This window comes from Tachyglossus aculeatus, chromosome 20 (genome assembly GCF_015852505.1).
Source record: "Tachyglossus aculeatus isolate mTacAcu1 chromosome 20, mTacAcu1.pri, whole genome shotgun sequence".
NCBI classification, from domain to species: Eukaryota; Metazoa; Chordata; class Mammalia; order Monotremata; family Tachyglossidae; genus Tachyglossus; species Tachyglossus aculeatus.
Window position 1 is genome coordinate 50,015 of NC_052085.1, and position 26,225 is coordinate 76,239.

At 45.0% G+C, this 26,225-nt stretch overlaps 1 protein-coding gene across 1 annotated transcript; it reads right to left on the reverse strand.

Moving 5' to 3' along the window:
• Nucleotides 1-1,601: 1,601 nt before the first annotated feature.
• On the reverse strand, nucleotides 1,602-26,073 carry LOC119941636 (centromere protein J-like). The gene is made up of 16 exons (XM_038762179.1): nucleotides 25,988-26,073; nucleotides 20,370-20,900; nucleotides 19,756-19,879; nucleotides 17,344-17,485; nucleotides 16,411-16,513; nucleotides 14,641-16,273; nucleotides 13,754-13,886; nucleotides 11,617-11,782; nucleotides 7,566-7,808; nucleotides 6,911-6,998; nucleotides 5,249-5,352; nucleotides 4,820-4,918; nucleotides 2,794-2,934; nucleotides 2,618-2,702; nucleotides 2,402-2,522; nucleotides 1,602-1,994 (listed from the first exon to the last, which is right to left on the reverse strand). The coding sequence occupies exons 2-16, from the start codon at nucleotides 20,796-20,798 to the stop codon at nucleotides 1,802-1,804; spliced, it is 3,804 nt and encodes a 1,267-aa protein (XP_038618107.1). The 5' UTR covers nucleotides 20,799-20,900; nucleotides 25,988-26,073; the 3' UTR covers nucleotides 1,602-1,801.
• Nucleotides 26,074-26,225: the final 152 nt, after the last annotated feature.

Consider the following 26,225-nt stretch of genomic DNA (forward strand, 5'->3'; position numbering starts at 1 on the left):
GCGCTTACTATGTGCAGAGCACTGTACTAAGCACTTGGGAAGTACAATTCGGCAACATATGGAGACGGTCCCTACCCAACAGCCTGCAGGTTTTCTGATTGAGCCTTCCCCAGGCCCTGTTCGCATCCCCACTGGCAGAACCTGGCCCTGCCCACCTCCTACAGGTTCCCGCTCTCCTTGCAAGCCCAGTGGACATTGGCAGAAGGGGACCCGGGATGCTGATTTTCCCCGCAGCAGTCCATCTCTGCGCGTCCTTCATGCCTCTTCCCTCCTGGCACTCCGTGCTCCAGCAAGAACACGACTGGCAGAGATGAGAGAGTAGGAGTGATGCGATCAATTCCTTTGCTAGATTTTCGGGCTTGACGTCTCCAGGCCAAGGTCTGTCTCCAAACGCGTATACATCTGTCAGTGCCGTTCAAGAGATGGTCGTCGGCTAATTTCCCAGACTTCTAATTTCCTAAGGTGGTATGCAAAAATTAGCAGCATGTTTCCCATTCAGTAGGAATCTCTCTCTGGGTACACTGAAATCCAATTTTAGTTTTTGGGTAGTCTAACAAATACCTTACAGATTTTTGAAAAGACCAGAAGAAACACTCTACTTTGATTTATACCAGTTTGGGCATCATTTGTATTCGTTTCATGTACTAAAAGATGGTAGGTCAAACAGGAATACTATTATCCCGAGTTTGGAACTACTTTCACATTCTCAAAGAATAGTATTCCAGTAAATGTTTGCTTTGAAGCTTCAGCTAAAGGCTCCAGGACTTTATTTTCAGATTATTCTTAGTCCATAAAGAACATAACTTACGGCAATCAATCCAACAGTCGATGGCATTTATTAAGCATTTACTGTGTGCAAAGCACTGTACTAAGTGCATGGGAGAGTATGATACCACAGAGGTGATACCCACAATCCCCTACCCACTGGGAGCTTACAGTCTAATGGGGGAGACAGACATTAAAATAGTTTGTGGCTATGTACGTAAGCGGTGTGGGGCCAAGAGTGGGATTGATAGGAGTGCTTAGAAGGGACGGAGCCAAGCGTGCATGAGGCGCAAAAGAGAGTGGGAGTAGGGGAGATGAGGGATGAGTTGGGGAAGGCCTCTTGGTGGAGAGCTCAAGGGTCACGTACCTGGGGCACGGGCCCTTCTCCGTTCCGGGCCCCAGGCATTCGATTCCAAGCGCTTAGTACAGTGCTCTGCACACAGTAAGCGCTCAATAAATACGATTGATTGATTGATTCTCGTGTTCGGTACAAATTACCCGTGGGCGGTGGCAACGGCAGCAGTGGTCTGTGCCCTGAAGTCACCTAGTAAGTGCAGGTAAGATTTCCCTTCCCAGGTTAGCCATCTTTCCTCTGTGCCCGCTTCCTTGCTCCCATTTTATTTTCACTGTTGTTTTCCGTGGGCTTAACAGACCAGCAGTTAAAACGCTCTCATGATCTCCCCCCCCACCTCATGTCTCACGTTTCGGGTGCTAGCTACATCTTTGTATTAAGTGGAAAAATATCTTAAAGATTAGTTTGGACACTGGAATATCATAGGCAATATCAATGTACTCCCGAAATGTTCACAGACGCCACCACAAAACTATAAATTGGGTGGTAAGGTTTTAAAACAAATTTATTTTACAAATCTGAAAACACCCACACATCTGCTGTATTTACATAATATACAACAGTAAGCGCCACATACTAAGTAGCTTAGAGAAACAGTTTTTCTGTTCTCAAGAGAGACAGGAAGGTTATTTAAAAAGGGAAATTCAGCACCGCTTCATGATCCGAGTAGCTTCGTGATCCAAGCTACAACTTGGTATCCATGAGTACATTTCCATCCTTGTCCTTAATTCTCACACGCCCAGAAATATATTTTGTTTCTTGGTGACCGTTAGAATACACAGTCTTGACGGTACCATCTGGATATTCACGCCTCTTGAACTTGTCTGTGTGGAGTTCTGTTTGGCCATTATTAAATTCAATGATTTTATTGCCATCTCTGTAAAAATCAAAAGATGGTTTCAGCAAAGGAAAGAATCAAATCCACATATTCTGAATAGAAAGTGAGTGACATTAGGGATAAGGCCACAAACTAAAATGACTCGAACCTCAGAAAACTACCTTGAGCGTTGGTACTTGAATCATGGATTTTTCTGCTGTGTTCATTTATCTTGAATGTAAAGGGGGCACCCCCTTCTAATGACAAAGATGCATGTACATTAAAGAAACATTAAAAGAAGAAGTGGAAAAATAAGACAGACTGATCACTTCCTAAATCATGAAGGAAAAAAAAATTATAAACGTTCCATCCTCTCCAGCTAAATTTACCAGGGATGATACGTTGTTCAATGACAACAGCTAGGAGAGAATGAAAAAATTACTAAATTTTATAACCAACCGTCTTACCTTTGAACTCGAACAACAGTACCATCTGGAAAAATGCTTTCCTCTCGTCCATCCACAAATAAATTTTTAATGGTCTGATCAGGAAAAGTAATTTCTTTTCTTCCATCAGGGTAATGTTTTTCTGTTTGAGAGAATATTTTTTTGTGTGTGAAAAACATTAAATCTGTGAAGTGATTAGTTTACAAAGGATAGAGATTTTTTTTTTCCAATTTTCACCTATTTGTCCATTTGAGAAATGCAAGACCTCCAGTCCCTCTGGATAAGTAGTGTGAGTCGTCTGGGCCACGGCATAGTAATAAACCTGTGAAGTGAAATGAGTCGGCAGCAGTGAGGGCTTTCTGTTCACGAGAGGAATGAAAACCACTGGAAACGATGCACGGGCAGGAACCTACCACCCTCTGGTCAGGCAGGATCTGTTTCACGTCACCGTTGAAGAACGTGATGGTAATGGTCTTTCCATCAGAACTCACTTCTTTAAGGGTTCCATTAGGAAACAAGATAACATGGCAACCATTTCTCAAGACTTTTTCTACCTAGACGACAAAAACAGATGAAATGTGACAATCAGAGACTCCCAAATCACAGCACACAGAGCAGATCACCGCTGTCCTGGCTGGCGCCTTCTGGCCCTCTATGTGGCCTGGTTTCCCTGCGCACGGTCCCAAACGTTGCTCCTCCCTGCCCTAGTTGTTGCTCTCCAAGTTTGCTAGTTTCTCTTTTTTACCGGAGAAGGGGGTCAGTGCCTGTGACAGAAACGGCTTAGCTTAGCGGAAACTGCAGGAGCCTGGGAATCAGATCATTCGGATTCTCATCCCGGCTCTGATGCTTTGCCTGCTGTGTGACCACGGTCAAGTCGCTTCACTTCCCTGTGCCAGTTTCCTCTTCTGTAAAATGGAGATAAAATAACTGCTCTCCTCCTACATGGACTGTGATCTCCATGGGGGACAGAGACCGCCTGACCTGATAACCTTGAATCTTCCGCAACGTTTTGTACAATGCTCTGCACCCAGAAAGGACTCAAGAAATACCACAGATTGATGCTGATTATTATTACTATGTGCATAAATACAGGGCCGGCAAACAGATTTTCCTTACATCTGAAAGGCCTCTGCCTGATATGGGGTCTGGGAGGAGGGGCTGGCACAGAGCCCCTGGTTGGATCTGGCTGGTGGGCATGACGAGCTGCTCCATTGCCCCTAGAGATCCAACTCACCTGACACTTACCCCGCATGTCCTTGCACATCAAGCAGAAACTTCAAACCACTTGTTTCAAATTCTTCACCAGTTAACTCCCCCTTACAAAACAGGCCTCTTCAACTGCTGCTCTGCCCAGGGGCCCCGACTCCTTATGCCTCCTCCTTTCCACGGCCATAACAACTATGTACACGTCGATTTATGCACTCTACTATTTCACCATTTATTCACTGATCCAGCTCTCCATTTCCCTTATTTCCCTATCATGGATTGTTCTCTGTCTGTCTCCCCCGTTAGATTGTAATTTCTTTGACAGCAGGGATGGTGTCTCTTGTTGGGAAAGGAAAGGGTTAATATTGAGACGGAGGACCCCGTTTCTAGGGGAACCAGCTCCCCGAGAATTCTGTAAGGAGCAGAAACTACAGCGAGGCAATACTGAAACAGACTTGCTGGCACCAGATGGAAACTGACTAGTGCCCCCTGCCTCCCCCCAACCTGCCTCAGTCTCCCCCAACCAAACACTACAGATCCCCACCCCCGGGGGGAATGGAGGTGCAGCTTGGCCACCTGGGAGCTAAGCAGTCCCCTTGCATTGCCACAGCAACCAGTCCTGGGCAGGGGCAGAGATGATGAGATTTTTACATGGCGAGAGACTCGGTTGAACGGTCACGCCAACAAAACACGCGAGTACAGACTGAATCGGCGCAAGTGGCCGGGACAGGCGGAGACAGAAGTGACCAACACCACTCCCACTCTGGGTGACGCTCACATGAACGGCAGAACATAAGACGTGAGCCCGACGGGAGGACGGGTTTGGTGTCTGGTTTCCTGGGATCGGGTGTTCCCTACGGGACGAGGGTGTGAAGGCAACCCAGCCAATAAATTTAACTCGCCACATGTCATGGGGGTCACTTGAGGATGGGGAACAGGAAGGGGATGAGCGATGGGGGCCTAGTTTACTGCTCTGACCTCTGTCAAACTCTTCTCCCAAGCACCCAACTCACAGCTCTGCAAATGGGACGCGCTCAAGAGATACCACTGAAATGACTTTCAGGCTACAGGTGATTATACTGCCACTTAAAAGGGAGAGAACTAAAACTCTGAATAGCCCTGCATTGATTCTAAGAAAAAAATGTCCATTTTGATTTTTGAAAATTCCTGCCAAAAAAGTCTCCTCTGGGTATGACTGCAAGAGAGAATAAAATTGAGCCCTTATCATCTTACCTTTCCATCAGGGTGACTAATTTCTTCCTGAATTTCTTCTTCTTTAGATCCCAGAGGTAGGCAATTTGTCGATTCAAATATTCTGCTGGGGGAAGGATTCTGCAAAAGAAAACATTTTCACTAATTTTAAGGAACGCAGAACCCAACAGAGAAAGTCTGGCAAAAACAATTAAGGGCAGTAGAAGCAGGAGGAAAAATAAGGATAAAATAGGGAGTAGAGGAAACATCCAGGTAATGTATCGGAATAAAGAACTGACTTATACAATGGTAGATAAGTGCTGGGAATGGATTAAAAATAAACAGGTACCTTGAGTGACTGTGGGGTTAACATTCACTCACACCCTATTTATAACCATCGAGGCAGTTAGCTGAAACATTAATTATAATGTCTGGCCATTCAACCTATCAGAATAAAATCTGCAAACTTACTTCCATTAAAATCTTAGAGGATTCTGCCACACTCGCCGGTCTCCTATCATCTGAATTACTTTGGTCATCGGTAGGCATTGACCTGCATCTTCTGGAAAGTTTTTCTGTCAAAGAGCAAATTTATATTAGAAAACATTTACCTGGTAAACGCTCACCAGTGAAATACTGGTGTTTATTCCAAAAGGGACCTATTTACTTACAAGTTACCGCACCAGGCACCTATTCTCGGGTGGATACCTTGTAGTACTCCAAAGTGATTACCCACATCCTCCGGTGCTGTTAGAATGATTTAAAATGGCACGGCGTCTACGAATCAATTTTTGGTCCTGTACTTGGTCGTACTTCGTAAAGAAGATGAAATGGAACCAAAGACATTCTACAACACAGCCGTCTTTCCTTCTTCGGATGTGCTTAACTCCAATACCGGCAGCCTGCTACACTGGTAGAGTTTACTCACTCTGCCCTGTTTTTGTAGTTAAAAGGGGGCGTCTTTCCATAAAATAAACTACAGGGAAGGGGGAGGCAACAGAGTTTAAAGATATGTTCACATGGTTAGCAGGGGTGGAGGTGTACCCAAGTGTTTAGGTGACCAGGAGTGGCAGGAGAATGGGAAATAAAGTGGAGAGGTGAAAGTTCAATTTGGGAAGGCCTCCTGAAGGGGACGGGATTTCAGAAAGGCTTCGCAATAACTAATGTTTGGACTAGGACTGCGGCACGCTGGGTAGGAGAGGAAGGGGCACACCCTGAAGATGTTGTGAAGAAAGAACAAATGGGATTTGGTGACGGAATAAATATGGGCCCTGAGAGAAAAAAAATCGATAATAATGCCAAGTATGCAAGTTTAGGTGAGGGGAAGGGTGATGGCGGAGTCAACAGAGATGGTAGAGTTAGGAGGGAGAAGATTCGGGAGGGAGGATGAGTTCAGTTTTGGACACAGTATGTATACATCTGTAGTTTATTTACTCATCAATCTATTTATTTATTTATTTAATGTCTGTCTCCCCCTCTGGACTGTGAGCTCGTTGTGGGCAGGAATGTGTCAGTTGTGTTGTACTCTCCCAAGCGTCTAGTACAGTGCTTTGCACACAATACGAGCTCAGTAAATAAATGCCATTGAATGAATTTGGGAGGGAAGATGAGGAGTTCAGTTTTGGACACACAGAGCTTTAGGTGCCAGTAGGATTGCCCTTGTAAAGACAATCTTGGACTGAAGATCAAGGTATTCAATTTCTAGTTCCCACTCTTCTCCAGACTTGCTGTGGCGACCAAAAGGTCTTGGCTTGCCTTCTAAATGTAAAATTTACTTTCCTCTTAAATAGGAATAATAATCTTCCAACTAGACATTAACTACTCAATTACAGCAGCGGTAATGGTCTTTACTGAAGGAAATGCACTCTCCTCACTATAGAAGCGGCACTGTAAGCTCACAGTGGACAGAAAATGTGTCCGTTATTACTGTGCTCTCCCAAGAGCTTAGTAGGGTGCTCAATACATCACGAGCGACCGACTGGCTGACACGGTAGGCAGGCTCCCTGAGACAAGAAGTTTACACACTAACGAGGGAGATAGAGGTAAAAATAGTCACAAATTTTAAAACTTCTCGGAACTATCAAGGACTCTATAAATATCAATCAAGATTTGACTCAAGACCCGATTTCTTACCTTTTACCGTCGGGTACCCTTCTCCAGGCTTCTTGTATTGTGTTACTGAAGATGGGCTTTGACATTTCTGCGATCCTATTGATGAATTCTGTGGTCACATTACACATACTTGTTTTAGCTTTAAAACAAAAATCTAGTAGATGGGTCATATTATTCATGAAATGAATGCATGCCTAGCTGGAGTGGCTACGAACGGCCGCCTAGTTCATTATTTCACAGCTCACTTGGAGGATTTTGACCAACTTGAAGAAAACACGCAAGGATTAGGAGGGGAGGGTGAAGAAAGCATTTTACTCTCTGAGTGGCCGCAAAAGATAACAGGTTTTCCTCAGCATTCAGAGAACTGGGGAATCACGATAGTATAGCACTTCATCATTCTCCCTCTGCAAGTGTGGGACTTGGTGTTCTTCTAAATTTAAGATTTGTATCATTCAAATATTCCATTTTCCCAGCAGCACCCGAGCACAATGCTGTGCTCTCGCTCCCCACATCCAGGAGTGAGGCTGGGTGGGGGCTAGACTTCGGGGGTCAACTTGGGCCTGGCCCTGGGATTTTGACCTAGGCAGGGCTCCAACTGGGAGTTGGGGCAAAAGGGAGGCAAGGGAACAAACAGGGAGTGAAGGCAGACAACCAAGAGATCAGAGTCAAAACGTACCCCCCATTCCCCTTTCTTTGCAGGACCTGTTGACAGCTCAGTCTTCTGGTGGCTTTCAACAGCTTCCGCTTTCTTCCAGGCTTCGACCCGGAATCGTTCGATGACTTTGATTTCTTCCCGGAGGTCTGAATTCTCCCTCGCTAATGTTTCTATTTGGTTTCTCAGACGGCCATGTGTACTGGACCACTTTGCTTCTTTTCGTTTCAGATCCTCTTGCAATTCCATAATTTGCTGTTTTAAAGCCTTGAAAATAAACATCGGTTACAGTCTACGAAACCCAGAGATTAGACATTTCTCTCTCGGGAGTTTAGGCTGTTTTGACACAGCTACCTTCCATAATCAGCAGTAGTCTGTTAGAAAATGTTTCTAAAAAATTAAAATCTGCTTTGGGTAGTAGAGAGGAAAAGGGATTTGATTTCTTAGTTTGATCGCTAAGGCTCAGTGAAAGCCACCACGATCAGTGGCAAGCCCCTCAAGTACCTTCTGACATACAAAACTGATGCATTTGCCTTCAAAATAGGAAGATTTCAAGTAAAAGCTTCTAAGCCTACAGGTGCCCTCTTCAGTAGAAACTCGCAAGTCAGTTTGTGAGTCCAAGTAATTAACAGACTGCAAACTTCTTGAGGGGAAGGATCATGTCTACTCTATTGTTTTGCCTCTAGGCACTTAATACAGGCCTCTGCACACAGTAGGTACTCATTATGACTGTATTTATACACATAAATGGATGTATGCTCTAAGTGTGCGTATGGGTGTGTGCGCATGCGTGTTTATTGTGATACTGTACTCCCCCAGTTAGTACAGTGCTCCGCAAACAGTAAGTGCTTGATACCATTAAATGAATGAACGCGCTTAGAACAGTACTCAGCGCTTAGAACAGTGCTTTGCACATAGTAAGCGCATAACAAATACCATCATTATTATTATTATTATTATTATTATGAACAAGAGTTATTGACTGACTGATGCAAGTCACTGAGCTGAGGAAATCAGGTTGTAAGACACATGGCAATTGGTCGGTCACTCAGAGACCAATTTACCACCTTCCAGTCTGCGAACGAGTGGATCCCACCAGGCAATCCATGGTCTTCAGCAATAGTATGCAGGCAGGATGATTACATGCTATGTTTTGACTCCATGCCAACATTCTGGGCCCTGGGAGCTGGGGCCACAGTCTGGCGGAGGATTGGCTTGGGCCAGAGAAAGGGAGGCCATTCAGGTCTTGGTGGTGCCAGTGGGAAATCGGTCTCTGAGGGACTGACTGACCAATTGCCTGGTGGCTACAGCTTTATTTCCTGAGTTCATGTGACTTGCATCAGTCAATCACCAACACTTTGCCATCCTCCAGGAAGGAAAGCCAGCCTTCTGCTTGCCAAGCGTGCTACCACGGGACAATGCTGAGGGACCAGCACGAGGTCATCCGGCAGGGCTCGCCAACCACAGGACGACGTGACTCGCTGCTCCGGGGCCAGGAGGACACGCTGCCCATCCACCTTAGGGAGCCGAGTTAGTCGGTAGTTATCTAGTTGATTAGGTAGCCCCAGAGAACCAAATCTAGTTTCTAGGTCCCGCTAAATTGTATTGAATTCCCCACTGGGATCTTGAAACAAGGTAGAGTTGATCATTTGACTTCTGTAATCAAAGTCCAAGAACCTAACAGCCTGATGACTTACAGAGAAGTGAACAGTTTTAAGGTGAGTGCCAAAGAATGAAGCACCAGTAGTAGGTGCTTAATAAATTCCACTACTACTATCTAGATGCATGAAAACGGATTTCAGTCTGTTGCCTGAATTCATTATTGGCGTGACGCTAAAACAAGGCTGGTGCCCCACTGGTCATGGTAAAGCATTTGAAACAATTTCCATATACCCTCGCAAACACCTGGTGTAGTGCACAGCGAGCACTTGAAGTGACTGGGAGTGAGCGATTAACCTTGACCGGCCACTGTGAACCAAGGCTCCCTATATAATAATAATAATAATAATGGCATTTATTAAGCACTTACTATGTGCAAAGCACTGTTCTAAGCGCTGGAGAGGTTACAAGATGATCAGGTTGTCCCATGGGGGGGGCTCACAGTCTTCATCCCCATTTTACAGATGAGGGAACCGAGGCCCAGAGAAGTTAAGTGACTTGCCCAAAGTCACACAGCTAATTGGCGGAGCCGGGATTTGAACCCATGACCTCTGACTCCAAAGCCCGTGCTCTTTCCCACTGAGCCATGTGTTTTGTTTGGTTGTCTGTCTCCCCCTTCTAGACTGTGAGCCCGTTGTTGGGTAGGGACCGTCTCTATATGTTTCCTACTTGTACTTCCCAAGCGCTTAGTACAGTGCTCTGCACACAGTAAGCGTTCAATAAATGACAATGAATGAATGAATTAATGTTAGCAAGGAGCGCTTCCATTAGGCTTTCAACACAGAAGGGACTGTGCCTAGCGCCAATGACGGAAACATTCAACCCTACACCTGATCATCACCAAACAGAAAGGAAGAGCTGTATTTCTTGAATATTAAGGGGGAGGAAATTCCGGCAAAGGAGGAGCTTGTGAGCAAGAAGTCAGTAGCGGGAAAGATGAGACAGAAGCACAGTGAACTGATTTTAAGCTCTTCCTCTAGGCTGTGAGCTCGTTCTCTAGACTGTGAGCTCGTTGTGGGCAGAGAACATGTCAACCGTCTCTATTATACTGGACTCTCCCAGTCACTTAGTATAATGATCTGCACACAGTAAGCGCGCAATAAATACGACTGACTGATTGACTGATCATCTCGCAAGGTATTTAGATTACCAACTGGAGTGAAGTGGGATACATAAGCCGACTGAGGGCTTGAACACCAGGGATCAAGAGATTTTGCTTGGACACAGAGAGAAATTGGCTACCATAGACTCGGTGTACCTTCCTCCCCATCCTTTAATTCCGTGATGAGATCTGGGTGCTTCTCGTCTCACAGTGAAATCACTTTCTTGAGCTCAGCTCCCTTAGATTCGACTCCCAAATCCGGAGCTCCAGCCCCAATCTCCTACCTGCTCTGAAAGCTCACACATTTCCTGTTTTAAGATGTCTCCCATCTGGATATTTGGCAGCACCTTAAATTCAAAATGAACAAAAGCAAACGCCTGTTCCCCTCTTGGGTCTCTGGTCCTCCCAAGTAACTCAATGTTCTGGCTGTCCACTTTCAAACTGCCTCTATCCACTCAAACTTTTTCCCTCCCCTTTCAAAGAAGCGGCAGGGTGTAGTCGATAGAGCACGGGCCTGAGACTTGGAAGAGCATGGGTTCTAATTCCAGGTCCATCACTAGTCATCTGTGTGACCTTGGGCAAGTCTCTGTACTTCTCTGTACCTCAGTTACCTCATCTATAAAAGAAAATGGGGATTAAGAGTGTGAGCCCAATATGGGACAGGGACTGTGTCCAACCTGATTAACTTGTAGCAACCCCAGTACTTAGAACAGTGCTTGGCACATAGTAAGCACTTAACAAGTACTATAATTATTATTTATTCAAAGAGGCGAGCGGGATTCCTTGGGTGGAGCGGAGAACACCGATGTGGTTGGGAGCAAAGTGCGGTCAAGAAGACGGAGTGGCTCCAACGCGAGGTCGACCTCCCAGCCCACAGCCAGAAATTTAAATTTAAGAAAGCGGTAACCGGTCACCGTTGTGAGGCTTTCTGAGAAATCAACTCATGGGACCCAAATGATACAATGTGGTGTGGAAAAAAAGAAGACAGGCAGGCAGGGCCTGACCCAGGGCTGGAATTGCTGGCAGAAGGGTATGAACTATTAGAGAAGAATCAGCATCACAAGGTAACACCTGGATGTGGGAAGCAAGGAGTTAAACGTGATTCTCAAAATTACAGTCAGGGGAAACTAACCAAGAGGTTGGTGCCATTTACAGTTTTGTGAGGGACTTTTCAGCTTGGCTTTCAAAGAATATAGAGAACTAAACAAGATAGCCAGGGATGAATGAAGCCCAACCGCCATACTGACAGTTGGCAGCTGCTATGGTCAACCTTCACCCGCTGCTACACGACCGCACCAAAGATAACTTCCATACCTGAATTTCTTCACGTTCCTTTTTATCGGGAATGGCTCTTGCGGCTGTGGCATACTTTTCAAAGACTTTTCGTTCTCTTTGTAGTTTTCTCATTTCTTCCTTTTTAAAGTCTTCAAATCGAACCAATTCTTTTGCCTTCTGTTTCTCAAAGTCTGCAATTTCTTTTCTAAACGACCAAACATAAATACCACCTATCATCAAGGGGAGGCCTGTAATTTATTTATATTAATGTCTGTCTCCCCGCCTTTTAGGCTGTAAGCTCGTTGTGGGCAGGGAACGTGTCTGTTTATTGTTGTACTGTACTCTCCCAAGCACTTAGTACAGTGCTCTGCACGCAGTAAGTGCTCAATAAATACAACTGAATGAATGAATGAATGAATGAATACAGTGATAAAACTGTTATTCTTAGGTGGGATTTCTGATCAACACTGTCAGGATTCCTAAGATTCTGACACTTAGGAAGCTTACATTCCCAACAGTGGAACCAACGGGTTAAAAATTTCAGAACTCACTGGGGTCACAATGAATCCTAAATTGGTGCCATAGAGTGTGGAACGGGAATTTGGGGAGCAACAGTAAGCACTTAATAAATACTCTACTACTTGCAAAGAGGCTTAAAAAAAAAACCTTCAGGAAAATCTTGCAACAATAGTGATTTGTCCAACTGATCCATGGCAAAGCATCCCCTCGACCGTGGGACAACCACAGAGGGTTGCTTTCCACCAGGCCGGGGAGAGCCGGGCTAGCCTGGAGCTGGTAGGCAGGCTGGAGGAACAGACAACAATGCAGTGCTGGGCCAGCTGGGTCCTGTCGCCAGCTACGATAGATATGACTCGGGGGCAGCAGGCCACACGCTTACTTGAGCTCTACCTCGCCTCCAGTTTGCTTAGCCAGGAAATCTACAGCTCCAGCCACCTGAGGGACGGGCATGACTCTCACCCAGCTTGACCAACAGAGACCTTCCCAAGCCCCTACCATGGTTGGCAGACCAATGCCGATTCAAGACAACTGGGCAGACAGGCAGAGGGCAGGAAATATTCATTTTTTTCAATCAATGGTATCTATTCAATTGGCTCTCGAGAGCTTACTGTGTATAAAACACTGCACTAAGCACTTGGGGGAGTACACTGCAATAGAGTTGGTAGACGTGATCTCTGCCCCCCAAGGAGCTGACAATCGAGTGGCGGAGGCAGATATTAAAATAATAATAACAATAATTACAGGTAGGCAAAACGTCAGAATATGAGGATATAAACCTAAGTGCTGTGGCCCAAGTATCAAAGTGCTGACGGCATATGTGGTACAGAAGGGAGGAGAAATGAGGGAATAGTCTGGGAAGTCCTGCTGTAGGAGACGTGCTTCAAGTAGCACTTGGAAGATGGGGAGAGTAGCGGCCTGGTGGATGAGAAGGCAGAAGGAGTTCCAAGCCAGTAGGAGGGTAGGAACGCATGGACTGCACTTGTGTGACCCATTCCCACCCCGTTTGTCTGATCACTCATCCATCATCTTACTTGAGATACACCACCATCAGTGTTTCCAAAGCAACAACTGTGTACAGAGCACTCAATGTACAGACAGTTTGGAACACCCAATAAAAGTAGAACAGGTCCCAGCCTGCAGGCACTTAGAATCTAAAGGGTGAGACTGGCAGATGCATACAGTAGGAATAAGAGTAAACACATACGTGCAACTGATGAAAACAAAAGCAAAACCAGGTAACCTGACATACACGTAAATGCTAAGTAAGGGTGACGGCATGAAATGACCAGAAAAATGGGAAGAATCTGCACTAAATTCTGAAGACAAAAATACTTTGTTGAACAATCACCTATATTTCACTGGAAACTTTTACATCGGGTAGCTGTGGGATCCCTAGGCTTAAAATATGCTTACATCTACCTAGATAGATCTATCTGTAGGCCTCAAGGGTCAACGGTATGGAAAGGAGAGTGGATGGTTTGGCTTCTGTCCTCTCTAATAATCCGAGGGATTAAGAGGGTTGTTTCAATGATACTAAAATGAAAGTGTTTCTCTATTAACGAAAGTAATGATAATTGTCTATTTGATAAGAGCCTATTATGTGCCAAGCACTATTCTAGGCACTGGGGTGAGGGCAAATGACTGGTGAAGAGTTTACCTGAGCTTTTCCAAGCCGCTTTCTCTTTCATGGCGAAGTCTGGCTAGACAAGCATTTTCAGCTTTGAATCTTTCAATTTCCGTTTCCAACTCAAAAACTTTCTCTCTCAAAACCTGAGATTGGACACCGTCACCTGCAAGATAACATCAGATCATATACATTCTGTGTAACAAAATGACATAAATAAATGGAGCAACAATCTCCTGTCTAATGAAACAACAGCGATTTGATTAAGCATTTCTTCGCCTCCCCCTGAAATAGTGACTGTTGATCACACCACATGCCAATGGTGGGTTATGCAATTTTGTCAACTGTGCTACTCTTTTGTCAGTTACATAAAAATCTCCAAATTGGCATAACTTTTCGCAGGAAAATATGTCTTACGGAAGACAAGCGCAAGATGAGGAACGACATGGCATACCCAAAATTTTACAAATCAAAATGTGCCCATACTAAATCGTCTGTTGGACACATAGCCAGGCCCTAAAAATGAAACACAAGTGAACCACATATGAATGCCTAGAATGAACTCATGACACTATGAACCCACATCTAATTCCACATTAAATTTCTAAAGAATCCTCAATACATTACTTCAAACTGGTTAAAATGGTTGGAGCTTCTTGATGGCATTAAACAGAATCAGCAATAACAAAGGCAAGTTTTAAATATGCCAGGGGATTTGGGAGATCCACGAAATGAATTAATTCAATCGCATTAATTGAGCGCCTACCGTGTGCAGAGCCCTGTACCAAGCGCTTGGGAAGTACAAATAGGCAACATATAGAGACGGTCCCTACCCAGTGACGGGAATGGAGTATGCTTCTGAATTTTCGAGGAAGACAGAATGTTTTGATAAATCTACAGACTTCTGTTCAACGACTTACCTCCTCGTCGTTCTTGCTCAATATCCAACTTCGACTCACTCCCCGGGGAAGAACCTGGCTTCTTTTTCGGCTTCAGGGAAGGGAAGAGCTTCATCATGAGATTGGAGGCGGAAGGAGAATCTGTATCCCTCTCTATTGTACTGGGCTTGCAGAACTCCTCGTCCTTCCTTATTGGAGCCACCTTCCTTCTTATCGCTTTGTCTGGGGAAGATATTTCACTCTTATTGGAACAGTCTGCCTGCGGCAGTCCACGGCCAGGGGCGTCCGGATCACAGTCGGCGTCTTCGAGGTCAGTCCAGGTTCGGTCATCATCGAACTCCATCTCGCTCCTATTCAGACACAAAATCCTTCGTGGAGACGCCAACACTTTCTTACTTATGCTTTCGCCCATGCTGGACTCACTGCTGCTGGAATCTTTATCTGACAAATCCAGATCCATATCCCTGCTTTTACCTTCTTTTTTGGTGTGTCTAAAAGGTTCTTGGCAACCTCGGTTTTCTGGGTCGCCTTCTCTACTTACGAAGAACTTATCAGCACCCGCACCTGCGGTCTTTACGGTGACGTCTAGTTCGTCGGGGTCAGCTCGGACATCACGGCTGCTACCCTCGTTCCCCTCCTCTTCCTCTTCGTCCCTCACCTGCCATTCTATTTGCTCCTCAGCAGCCAGACTACCTTGAAATGCATTCCTACTAGCTTTGCTGGCCTCTTTCCTCTGAGTAAGGGATGAGGCTCTTGATTCACAGCATGAATGTGGCATTTCCCATGGATTCTTCTCTTCCTGCAGAAGATGATGGTCTGACTTTTTATTCGGGTTGTTTGGAGAGCTCTCCTCTGCATTTGTTTTCTGTCGCTGAGCTGATTTCACAGGTGTAGAAGACATTCTGCGGCAGGCGTTCTGGTCTCGTTCCAGGATTTTCAGTACAAAGGAGGAATTACTAGAGAATGATATTTCATCAGCAGCTTGTTCTAAGAACAGAAATTCATCTAACTCTAGATTTTCTTTTTCCTTTTCTCTTTCCCAGTTTTCCCACTTCTTCTGGAATGAAAGCTCTTGGAAATGTTCCGAGCCCCTTACAAGACAGCACGTAGGACTGTTAGGAAAAGAGAGGGAGTTGGACGTTGGAGAAGGGTTTGCTAAACCCTGGGCCTGATTTTTCACTTGGCAGCCAACTTCAACAGGTTGTGAGCACTCTAATTCGTTTTCTTTATTATGTTCCAAATGACTGCTATTTTCTACTTTGCTCTGGTCTCGAAACTGTCCCTTAAGTTTCTTCTCAGGGGGAACCATCGTGGCTGAACTGAAGTGAATTTTTCCACTGAAACTCTTGAGCACTCTTGCCTTCTGAGTGAGAAGGCCAGAACCATTTTTAAGTCTGGCAGCTTGAAGACATTTTTTAATGGGCGCAGAGTTCTCTGCGATACGCTCTTTATTTATAAGAGAAGTTTTCCTCTGGATCTGCTGTTTTTCCACCCTACCTATAGGTTGGTGCTCTAAAGTGCTTTGAGTCATTGCTTCGTTTACTCCGTGTCTCCGAAATTTACATTTAGCATTAGTAAACCTAGCTAAACCTTCTCCTCGTTTCAAAAACGGCCTTCTAGGCATTGTTTTGGCAACAGTAGATCCTTGTACTTCCTAAAAATCAAAGAGTAGTAGAGTTAATTTTGGAATTAACTGTGAAAGTCACCTTAGCTCAATTTTGAGCCAGTTGGACACCAACAAAAGAGCGACTTTTGTAGTACTTGAATATTTTCATCAGTTTCAATGCTAACCTGCAGCTGTTTTTGCTTCAGTTCTTCCTCTTCTATTCGAATTTGCTCCTCTAGGAATTCTTCAAATGTCTGCTTCCTCTCTTTAATAGCAGCTTTAATTGGCCTTAGAAGTGAAAGAAATAAATCTGCTTGATCATTATATATTAATGAGAGGGTTCCCAAAGTGGCAGACAGAAAAATGGCTATGCAAGTGGATTTATCATTAACTGTCAAGATAAAATTAAAAGTATTAGCTCAGTAAAGTTGTTATTCAGACGGGGCAGATCAGAGTACATATTCTAAACTGCAGCATTCATTCACTGAGCTGTCTGTTTTACTGTTAGAAAACAGGATGGATTTTTACAACCAGAAGGATTACTAAGAGGGTTAATCATTTTTTTTGGTTTACAACATAAGATTTTATATTTTATGGCTTTGGCTATTAGCAACACAAGATGTAATTCTAATTTCCTTTAAAATGCACACTGTTCTATAATAGGTATAAAGAGAGCCATGTTCTATGCCAGAGAGAAAAAAATTCTATTGTCACAGACAATGCAATTCAACCTTTAATAATAACATGTACAAGGCTGTCTGTTCAGGAGTATTTTTACCACCCGGCTGGCCACTTTTTCGAAACAGATGTGAATTTTGACCTTTGTCATCATTTTTATAAGTGAAAAACAAGATTCTGTGCCAGATTTGCACAATCGCCCTCTAATTCAAGTTGATGAGATTGAGCACTAAAAGTTTTGGCCTCAACGCTTCATTACAAGATTGCTGCAAAATCAGACAAACCGTGCTCAAGGTCTGGTAATCGGAAACAGACTTCCAGGAGGATTTTGTGGTGGGTTCTCTAATCTGGAACTCCAACTGGGAAATGGAACTGCGGTTCACTTGCACTGAAAAAATACTCTGGTCAAATAATTAGTGTCTTAAAATATGTTCACTGACCTTTCTTCAAAATTAGCCCCATCCCCAAACTTGCTTCCAGTGTAACTGCCAGAAGAATCTTCCCTTTTTGAGTTTAGGACATCAGTCTCTTTTCCTTCTTGTAGCTGCTCTGTTGTTTTCTCCCAAGGGGCGCTACATTCCTCTACAAAGCGAATGGTGAAACATTTACTTCAGTTTGAAATGGTCATCAAATATCTGCCAGTTTCCGTAAAGTTGAAAAGGGGACTTTCATAGTGTTGAACTACTAAGGCTTACAAAACCAAGAACTAAGCATAAAACTCGTATTTGCCTGAGCGCTAAATAAAGCTAGAATTTTTATTGTATCTAAACGTATTCAGTTCTCCCACACTACATTTTGGCTAGAACATAAGAGCAGAATTAGGGAAAACTGTTCTGATGACATGAGCCTACCCAGCCAGAGTGCCTGGCACTGGACACCATGACTGCTACAACACAAGTTTATCTTTATGTGTAGTTTTCACTAGGACAGAATCCCTACATTCTAGAACTAGGTTTATGATTAAAACTTAGTACATAAATGAAATCAGGACGCTAGTTTAACCATCTGTACATCATTAAAGAGAAAACATGGGTTGTGAATAGTGGCAGGCCCAAAACATCATTAACGGAGGTTTCCACATCATCATCATCAATCGTATTTATTGAGCGCTTACTATGTGCAGAGCATCGTACTAAGTGCTTGGGAAGTACAAATTGGCAACATAGAGAGACAGTCCCTACCCAACAGTGGGCTCACAGTCTAAAAGATCTGACCAAGGTGTCACCTTCCTGGTAACAAAGGGGGCGGTCACCCCCAAAGGCTTGGTACCGGAAAGCTCTCGGCATCACCCTCACGGATTTTTGGGGCAGGACGGGCAGGTGCAACTACCCCAACCCACCCCTCAGACCTGGAACGGAGTCAGAGGTGGCCTGAGCTGGTTCCACGATAGGACTCCACATCTTGGTTCCCACCAGCAGGATGCGGCGCTCTCCAGCCCCGACATCCAGTAAAGTTGTCATCGTCCCTCCTGGAGGTGGCCTTGGCGCCAGCCCCAGTTGAGGTGAACCAGCTGGGACTATCATGCTCCTTCTCTGTCCCACGGGCTGCCATCAGCAAGCGGCAGTACCAGGTCAAATCAGCGTGACGACCAGAGCGGGAGCAGGAAAGCCTGCTAGACAGGGAAGGGGCACAACCGCCCTGGCCCGCTAACTCCTGTGGGGGGCAGGGACCACAGCGGCACCGCACCTTAGTGGTAACGATGGGCTAAGGGATGGCTACAGTCCCCGGAGAGGGTCAGTTAATTCACGGAGCGACTACTAGGGACCGAGCACTGCACTGGACACTTGGGAGCGTGTCGATGACGACGACGACGGCCGACTGGCTTGCCCGTCCGAAACAACTGATGCATCTCCGCCCCAGAGAAGACATTAGGACTGAAAACCTGCGCAAAAACTGATTACAACAGAAGACACAGAGAGGCTCAACTATCCTCTTACCTTCCTCTCCTGTCCCCGCTCCTTTCCTTCCCCTCCCTTCCCCCTTTGATGCTCCACCACTATGCACAAATGAAAAGTTGGAACCCCTGCATCCAGCCCAGGTGTACCCCCACCCCACTCCAACCCCTCGCAATGGTATGACTGATTGATTGATGGATTTAAAGAGCAGATTTGACTCTCTGAGACCACGGGATCAAGCTTGCTGGAATCAATTCGCTTGTGAGGGGAGGGACTCTGACAGAATTATCTTGTGGAACGGGCCACATGATAGAAATTACCCCTGATTTTTACAGCCAAAGCTGTTTTATCCAGAACTTCTTCAACCACAAATCTCTTCTGATCAATACTTCCAGTTTTTCCCCCAATCTTGGGGGAAATCTTGACTGTGAAAAGTCTTTGACAACTCACTAAGCATGTAGCTGCCCTGGAGCATCAACATGAACTCCGTGGAATTTACTTAGATTACCAAAGAGCTTCGGCTCCACCGATGACAGCTCCTGTTTCGCTGATGTAAAATAAATAATAATGGTATCTGATAAGCGCTTACTGTCCCACACTGATTAATGGGGAGGGAGAACAGATATTTAATCCCCATTTGCCAGGTAAGGAAACTGAAGCACAGAAGGTAAAGTCACTTGGCCACGGTTTAAGTGTGGAGTCTTCTAGACTGTGATCCCACTGTTGGGTAGGGACCGACTCTATATGTTGCCAACTTGTACTTCCCAAGTGCTTAGTACAGTGCTCTGCACACAGTAAGCGCTCAATAAATACGATTAAAGAAATACGATTGAATGGCGTGACCTGAGTCACTCCATACACATGATTACCTATTGGTAATAATCACCAATTGATAAAGGAGAGTAAGTGTCCATAAAGAACTTTGAAAAAATGTAAACCCCAAATGGTAAATGGTACCTGAGAGTGCCTTCTGCTCAGATACCATCGTAAGTAGCTTCTCTTGCTCTTCCATGAGCCGCTGAAGCTGCTTTAATTGTTGCCTCTTCAGCTGTTCCTGTTTCTTCTGTTGTATTTCCTTTAGCTTTTAAATCACAGAATAATTACGCTTTATTAAACTGCCATTTTCCCTTGTTGTGTTTTTCTCCTAGCTTTCCGCTCATGCCACCCAAATCCCACGCATAAAGAAAGGAGCCCTCCAGGGTGTGATTATGTTCTACTTATGTATGCCGGGTCATTTTGATATGAAAGCAGCTTATCGCCGGCAGGGATCGTGAACCCACCCCAAGTGGCAGAGAAAACAATTCACCTACCTTCGATTCATCCATCTTACTTCCAAAGTAAGCGCGGATGCAAATGCACACAGTAAGTGCTCAATAAATACAACTGAATGAATCAAAAACCATGGTCTTTCCATTATTTTAAAATGATCTTGTCTAATACTATTCAACCTGGCTTCCCCCCGTGGGACTTCACTTTAAAATCCCTCCGAGTTGTTTTCTATTTTACGTATTTTAATTAATGTGCACAGTAGAAATAAGACCAATAAATAAATTCAGAACAAAACTTTTTACCTGCTCCAGCTTTTGAAAAAGTGGATCTTTATACGCTGCTACTTTGACATCCCCCATACTATCAGATACAGAATCATTTATGGACTCTTCCCTTTGATCTGGAACTTCTTCGCATGCCACCATTTGTCCGGTTTTAGGCAAAGGAAACCCTGCACACGTTTCAGTTGCGACCAACTGTATTAGGTTGGGATTGCTAGGTGCCAAGATATGCTCTTCAGAAAGGGAATCTTCACTCATGAAACTCCAGCTGTCTGAAAAAGGTGTAGTTTTAACGGGGAAATGAGAAGACAAACTTCTTATAGATTGATTTTCTCCATCTCTTTCCAAATCGGGAAGGTCACAGTTCAGTATGACGCCAGCACGAGAAGGATCGGTCAGCCACTGAGCTCCCAAGCTTGGCCAGCAGTTTAAATCTGGTGAGGTGGGCATCTGGAAATTCTTAATGTATTGTACACACTACTGATTAAAGGGGTGCATAAATTTTAATAACTAGGGCACCGCACTGTTACAATGACTACCGACTTTCAATACCTGCAGAGTGGAAGGGGGAAAAAAACAAAACATGGATTAAATTATAATGGGAGGCAAATCTTTGGCCAAGTTAATCAATCAACTGTAGCTATTCAGTGCCTACAGTGTGCAGAGCACTGTACTAAGCGCTTGGGATAATATAACACGACAATATAACAGACATATTCCCCGCCCACAATGAGCTTACAGTCTGATCTCTGCATCTTCAAACCACTATTAAATGTGGACCTTTTAATCAATGGCATATATTGTGTGCTTACTGGGTGTACAGTAAGCTTTTCCGTCGACGGTATACTACAGTTGATCGACGCATTCTCTGCCCACAAAGAGCTCACAGTCTACAGGGGGAGGCAGACATTCATACATTACTGAAAGGGGAACGGGAGAGGATAAGGATGTACATAAGTGTTCCGTGAGTGGGGCGAAAACTGATCCAAGTGCATGGCAGGACAGAAGAGAGGGCGAATAGGAGAAGTGAGAGCCTAGTCAGGAAAGGCCTCTTGGAAGAGGTGTGAATTCAGCAGGGCTTTAAAGGTGGGGAGAATGGTGGTCTGTCAGATATGAAGGTGGGGGCAGGGAGGGGGCGAGTTCCAGGCCAGAGGGAGGACACGGGCAAGGGGTCGGTGGTGAGACAGACAAAATCGAGGTAGAACGAGTAGGTTGGCGTTAAAAAGTGAAGGGTGCAGGCTGAGTGAGAGATTGGCGAGTTAAGGTGCGGTGGAAAGCCTGTTGAGTGCCTTAAAGCTGATGGTAAGGAGTTTCAGTTTGACGCAGAGGCGGGTGGGCAACCATTGGAGATTTCTGAGGAATGGGGAGATGGGGACTGAATCTTATTGTAGAAAAATGATCTGGACAGTAGAGTGAAATAGGAACTGGAAAGGGGAGAGCCAGGACTCAGGGTGGGGTGGGGGTGGGGGTGGGGTCAGCAACAAAACTGATGCAAAAGTCAAGGCGGGATCTGACAAGAGCTTAGCTCAGTCAGTCATCAGTGAGGCAGCCATCTGGATGGAAAGGAAGGGACAGAGTCTAGAGATGTTGCAAATGTAGAACCTAAAGGATTTCGTGACACTGAATGGAAGAGATGAATCGACGATAATCATCATCATCATCATCATCAGTCGTATTTATTGAGCGCTTACTGTGTGCAGAGCACTGTACTAAGCGCTTGGGAAGTACAAGTTGGCAACATATAGAGAGGGTCCCTACCCAACAGTGGGCTCACAGTCTAAAAGGGCGAGACAGAGATAATGCCAGGTTTATAGGCATGTGAGACAGGGAGGATGGCGGTGCAGTCTACAGTGATGGGAAAGTCAAGAGGAAGTTGACTAGTTCTGTTTTAATAATAATGACGTCATTTATTAAGCGCTTACTATGTGCAAAGCACTGTTCTAAGCGCTGGAAGCACTGTTGTAAGCACTGAGCTTGACTTGTGGTAGGACATCTAAACAGAGATGTCCTGAGGGCCACAGGAAACGTGAAACTGCAGAGGAGAGAGAGTGGGGGTGGAGAGGTAGTTGGGGGAAATCATCTGCATAGAGATGGCAGTTGAAGCCAGGGAAGCGAATGAGTTCTCCAAGGGAGTGGGCATATGCAGGGAATAGAAGGGGACCCAGGACTGAGCCTCGAAGGACTCCCACAGTCCTGGAGGGTGGGAGGCAGGGGAAGAGCCAGGAAATGAATTTGAGTTGAAGCGGTCAGCGAGCCAGGAGGAGAACCAGGAGGGGACAGTGGTAGTGAAGCCAAGGTTGGATCACGTTTACAGAAGGGGTTTACTGGTCCCCAGTGTTGAAGGTACTTTGGAATCACTCCGAATGTTACCGTATTAACATAAAACCCACTCATGTACCTGAGCCAAGCTATGTAAAATAAAAACCTTCCCGCGCAAGGGCCATATCTAATTATGAGGTTTATACAACCCCCAAACTATTGTACAAATTCACTAGTCACAACACTGACTTTTGCTACCTCCTTTTAACAGGGTCATTTAGAGTACTGGAAATAGGAAAAGTAAATTAGGAATTACACCGCCTCAATGGGGCCCCTTCACGTCGCCGGAAGGGTCAGAAGCTGGAGTCGGAGCCGGAGCCGTGGGGGTGGCTCTGGCTGCCGTTGGAACTGTGGGCCACGACCGGCCCGAACTCTGCTCCTCTAGACACAGTACCCTACTTAATGCTTTTGTTTTGTTTTGTTTGTTTGTTTTGCCCTTTGTGGGTATCCACCCTTGTCTTAGGCTGTTTTGGTGATTCTACTGTTTCATTTCTCTGTAGGTATCAGTGGCCAGTACCCTTTTCCCCACTGTATATTTAGATTGTGAGCCCCTTGGGGGGCCATGGATCTAAGTTACTTCCCACCTCTGTACTCTTTCCCAGTGTTTAATACGGCGCTTTGCACTCAGTAAGTGCTTAATTCCATTACTACTACTACTATTGCTACAGCAACAAGAAATTAGGTTAACTAATTTACCCATTCAAAGTAAGCACTCAATAAATCCCACGGATTGATTGATCCAAAGAGTAATCCTTTTCTGCTTTGATGTGGATACTTGGCAGGCAGAATTCTAGGCATAAGACACCAGGTACGTCCCTAAGGTAGTACAAAGGGATCAACTTCAGCAGAGTTGATGGCAAATGAACCACAGATTTAACTCACAAGAAGAGAGAATTTTTCCCAGCTTTTTCTAACTACCTACTCCATCATAAACAAAGAAAAAAAGGAGTGCATCACGATCTCCAAATCCCATCCTTTAGCCCTTCAATACATAAACAGATCACAGTATATATCCCAACAATATCTGAGAGTAAAGGCAACATGCAACCCTTTATCAACATCAAACATATTGCAACAAAAGTTGAAATAGGTTGAAAGTTTCAAGACTTAAAGTAATGAATTATTTTACAGCTCTTTAAAGGATTCTTAAAGTTACATCAAAATAGCAATCTGAGGGAAAAATCACACAAGTATCACAGTGAGAGAAGCAGCAAGTCGATTGATTATTATTCTCAGTCACTGAAGAATTCCTTAGACGAATGATTCGGCGTGCCACAACATAAATTTAGCTATTACCTCGGTTCTAGGTTTTTGTATTTTTCCCCCTCGACTTTTTACTTAATCACAAGCACTCTAATGTCCCACTTTTTATCAACGGGAATCATTTGGTATTCTTTTTAAATTAATAATTCAAAATTAGGGATAGGGCATATTCTTCCCCGGCTGTAAAGATAACAGGGAGAAATGGCTATTTTGAACTGTTTAAGAGTAGCCAAATTTGACCAGTTTCAGGATCAAAGATATTCGTTCAATCGCATTTATTGAGCGCTTCATGTGTGCAGAGCACTGCACTATGCTACTGGGAGAGTACAATATAATAAACAGACATATTCCCTGCCCGCAGTGAGCTTGGTCTAATAATTGACAATCTCGGAAGAATATCCCCAAAACTAAACACGGACGTTTTCCCCATCTTATAGCTTTCCACAGAGCAGAAACTAGTCTGGTACCCTCATCAAACCTGCTAAGACTCTGAAATGGGTTTATACAGTGAGTCCTCTTGTCTGGCACTCAAGATGTTAACAGTTCTAAATCACAACTGTTGGTCAAATTTTCTCTTAGTAACAAAACAGATGGAAAATGGGGAAGACACTGGACCTCCGTTGAAACCCCGTAGCCCTTCCGTACATAGCAACTCATATGGTTTGCTATGTGATCACTGACTCGTCTACCATAACCCCCTTTTCCTCCTTCCTCCTTCTGCAAATTCTTTTAGTGGCCGTCTCCCCAGAGAGATAGTAAGCTCCTTGTGGGCAGGGCTCATCAAACAATCCATCGATTGAATTTACTGTGCAGAGCACTGCACTACGCGCTCGGGTACCTACAATGTAACAAAGTTAGTAGACACGTTCCCTGCCCCCACAACGAATTTACAGTCTAGAGGGGGAGGCAGAGCAAAACATAAATAAATGACGGATCCGGGCATAAGTGCTAAAGGGGCTGAAGGAGGGACGAATAAAGGGTGCAAATCCAAGTATGCGAGTGACTCGGAAGAGGGGGAGAAGTAGGCATGAGTCTAAGCCTACTCTTCTGTCCCAGGAGCTCAGGACATTCCTCTGCGAACAATATGCACTCGATCAATCAACAGATCAGTCAATCAATCAATCGTATTTATTGAGCGCTTACTGTGTGCAGAGCACTGTACTGAGCGCTTGGGAAGTACAGGCTGGCAACATATAGAGACAGTCCCTACCCGACAGTGAGCTCACAGTCTAGAAGGGGGAGACAGAGAACAAAACCAAACATATTAACAAAATAAAGTAAATAGAACAGATAAGGACAAGTAAAATGAAAAAATAGTGTAATAAATATGTACAGGCATATATACAGGTGGTGTGGGGAAGGGAAGGAGGTAAGATGGGGGGATGGAGAGGGGGACGAGGGGGAGAGGAGGGAAGGGGCTCAGTGTGGGAAGGCCTCCTGGAGGAGGCGAGCTCTCAATCAATCAATCAATCGTATTTATTGAGCGCTTAATGTGTGCAGAGCACTGTACTAAGCGCCTGGGAAGCCCAAGTTGGCAACATCTAGAGACAGTCCCTACCCAACAGTGGGCTCATAGTTTAAAAGGGGGAGACAGAGAACAAAACCAAACATACTAACAAAATAATATAAATAGAATAGATATGTACAGGTAAAATAAATAGAGTAACAAATATGTACAGACATATATACATATATACAGATGCTGTGGGGAAGGGAAGGAGGTAAGACGGGGGGGATGGAGAGGGGGGCGAGGGGGAGAGGAAGGAAGGGGCTCAGTCTGGGAAGGCCTCCTGGAGGAGGTGAGCTCTCAGACGGGCTTTGAAGGGAGGAAGAGAGCCAGCTTGGCGGATGGGCAGAGGGATTGGGGGCATTCCAGGCCCGGGGGAGGACGTGGGCTCTACCCAACATCATCATCATCATCATCAACCAAAACCAAACATACTAACAAAATAAAATAAATAGAATAGATATGTACAAGTAAAAATAGAGTAATAAATATGCAGAGACATATATACATCTATACAGGTATATATAGACACACACACACACCCCCCAACCTGGTGTCAGGGCCCTCCCCGGCGGGAGACGCTCCCCCCGAGTTGGAGGCCAAACGGCGGTGGCGGACGCCGCTCGGCGCGTTCCGCTTCCAAATCGGCCGCCACCGCGGCCGGTCCCTGCTCGGCCCCCTTCTGAGCCCGAAGGCTTCTGGGAAATGTAGTCTTCCCTCGCTTCTCCCCCGGCCGCGGGACGCCACCCGCCGCGCCAAAAACTACAACTCCCAGCGAGCGCCGCCAA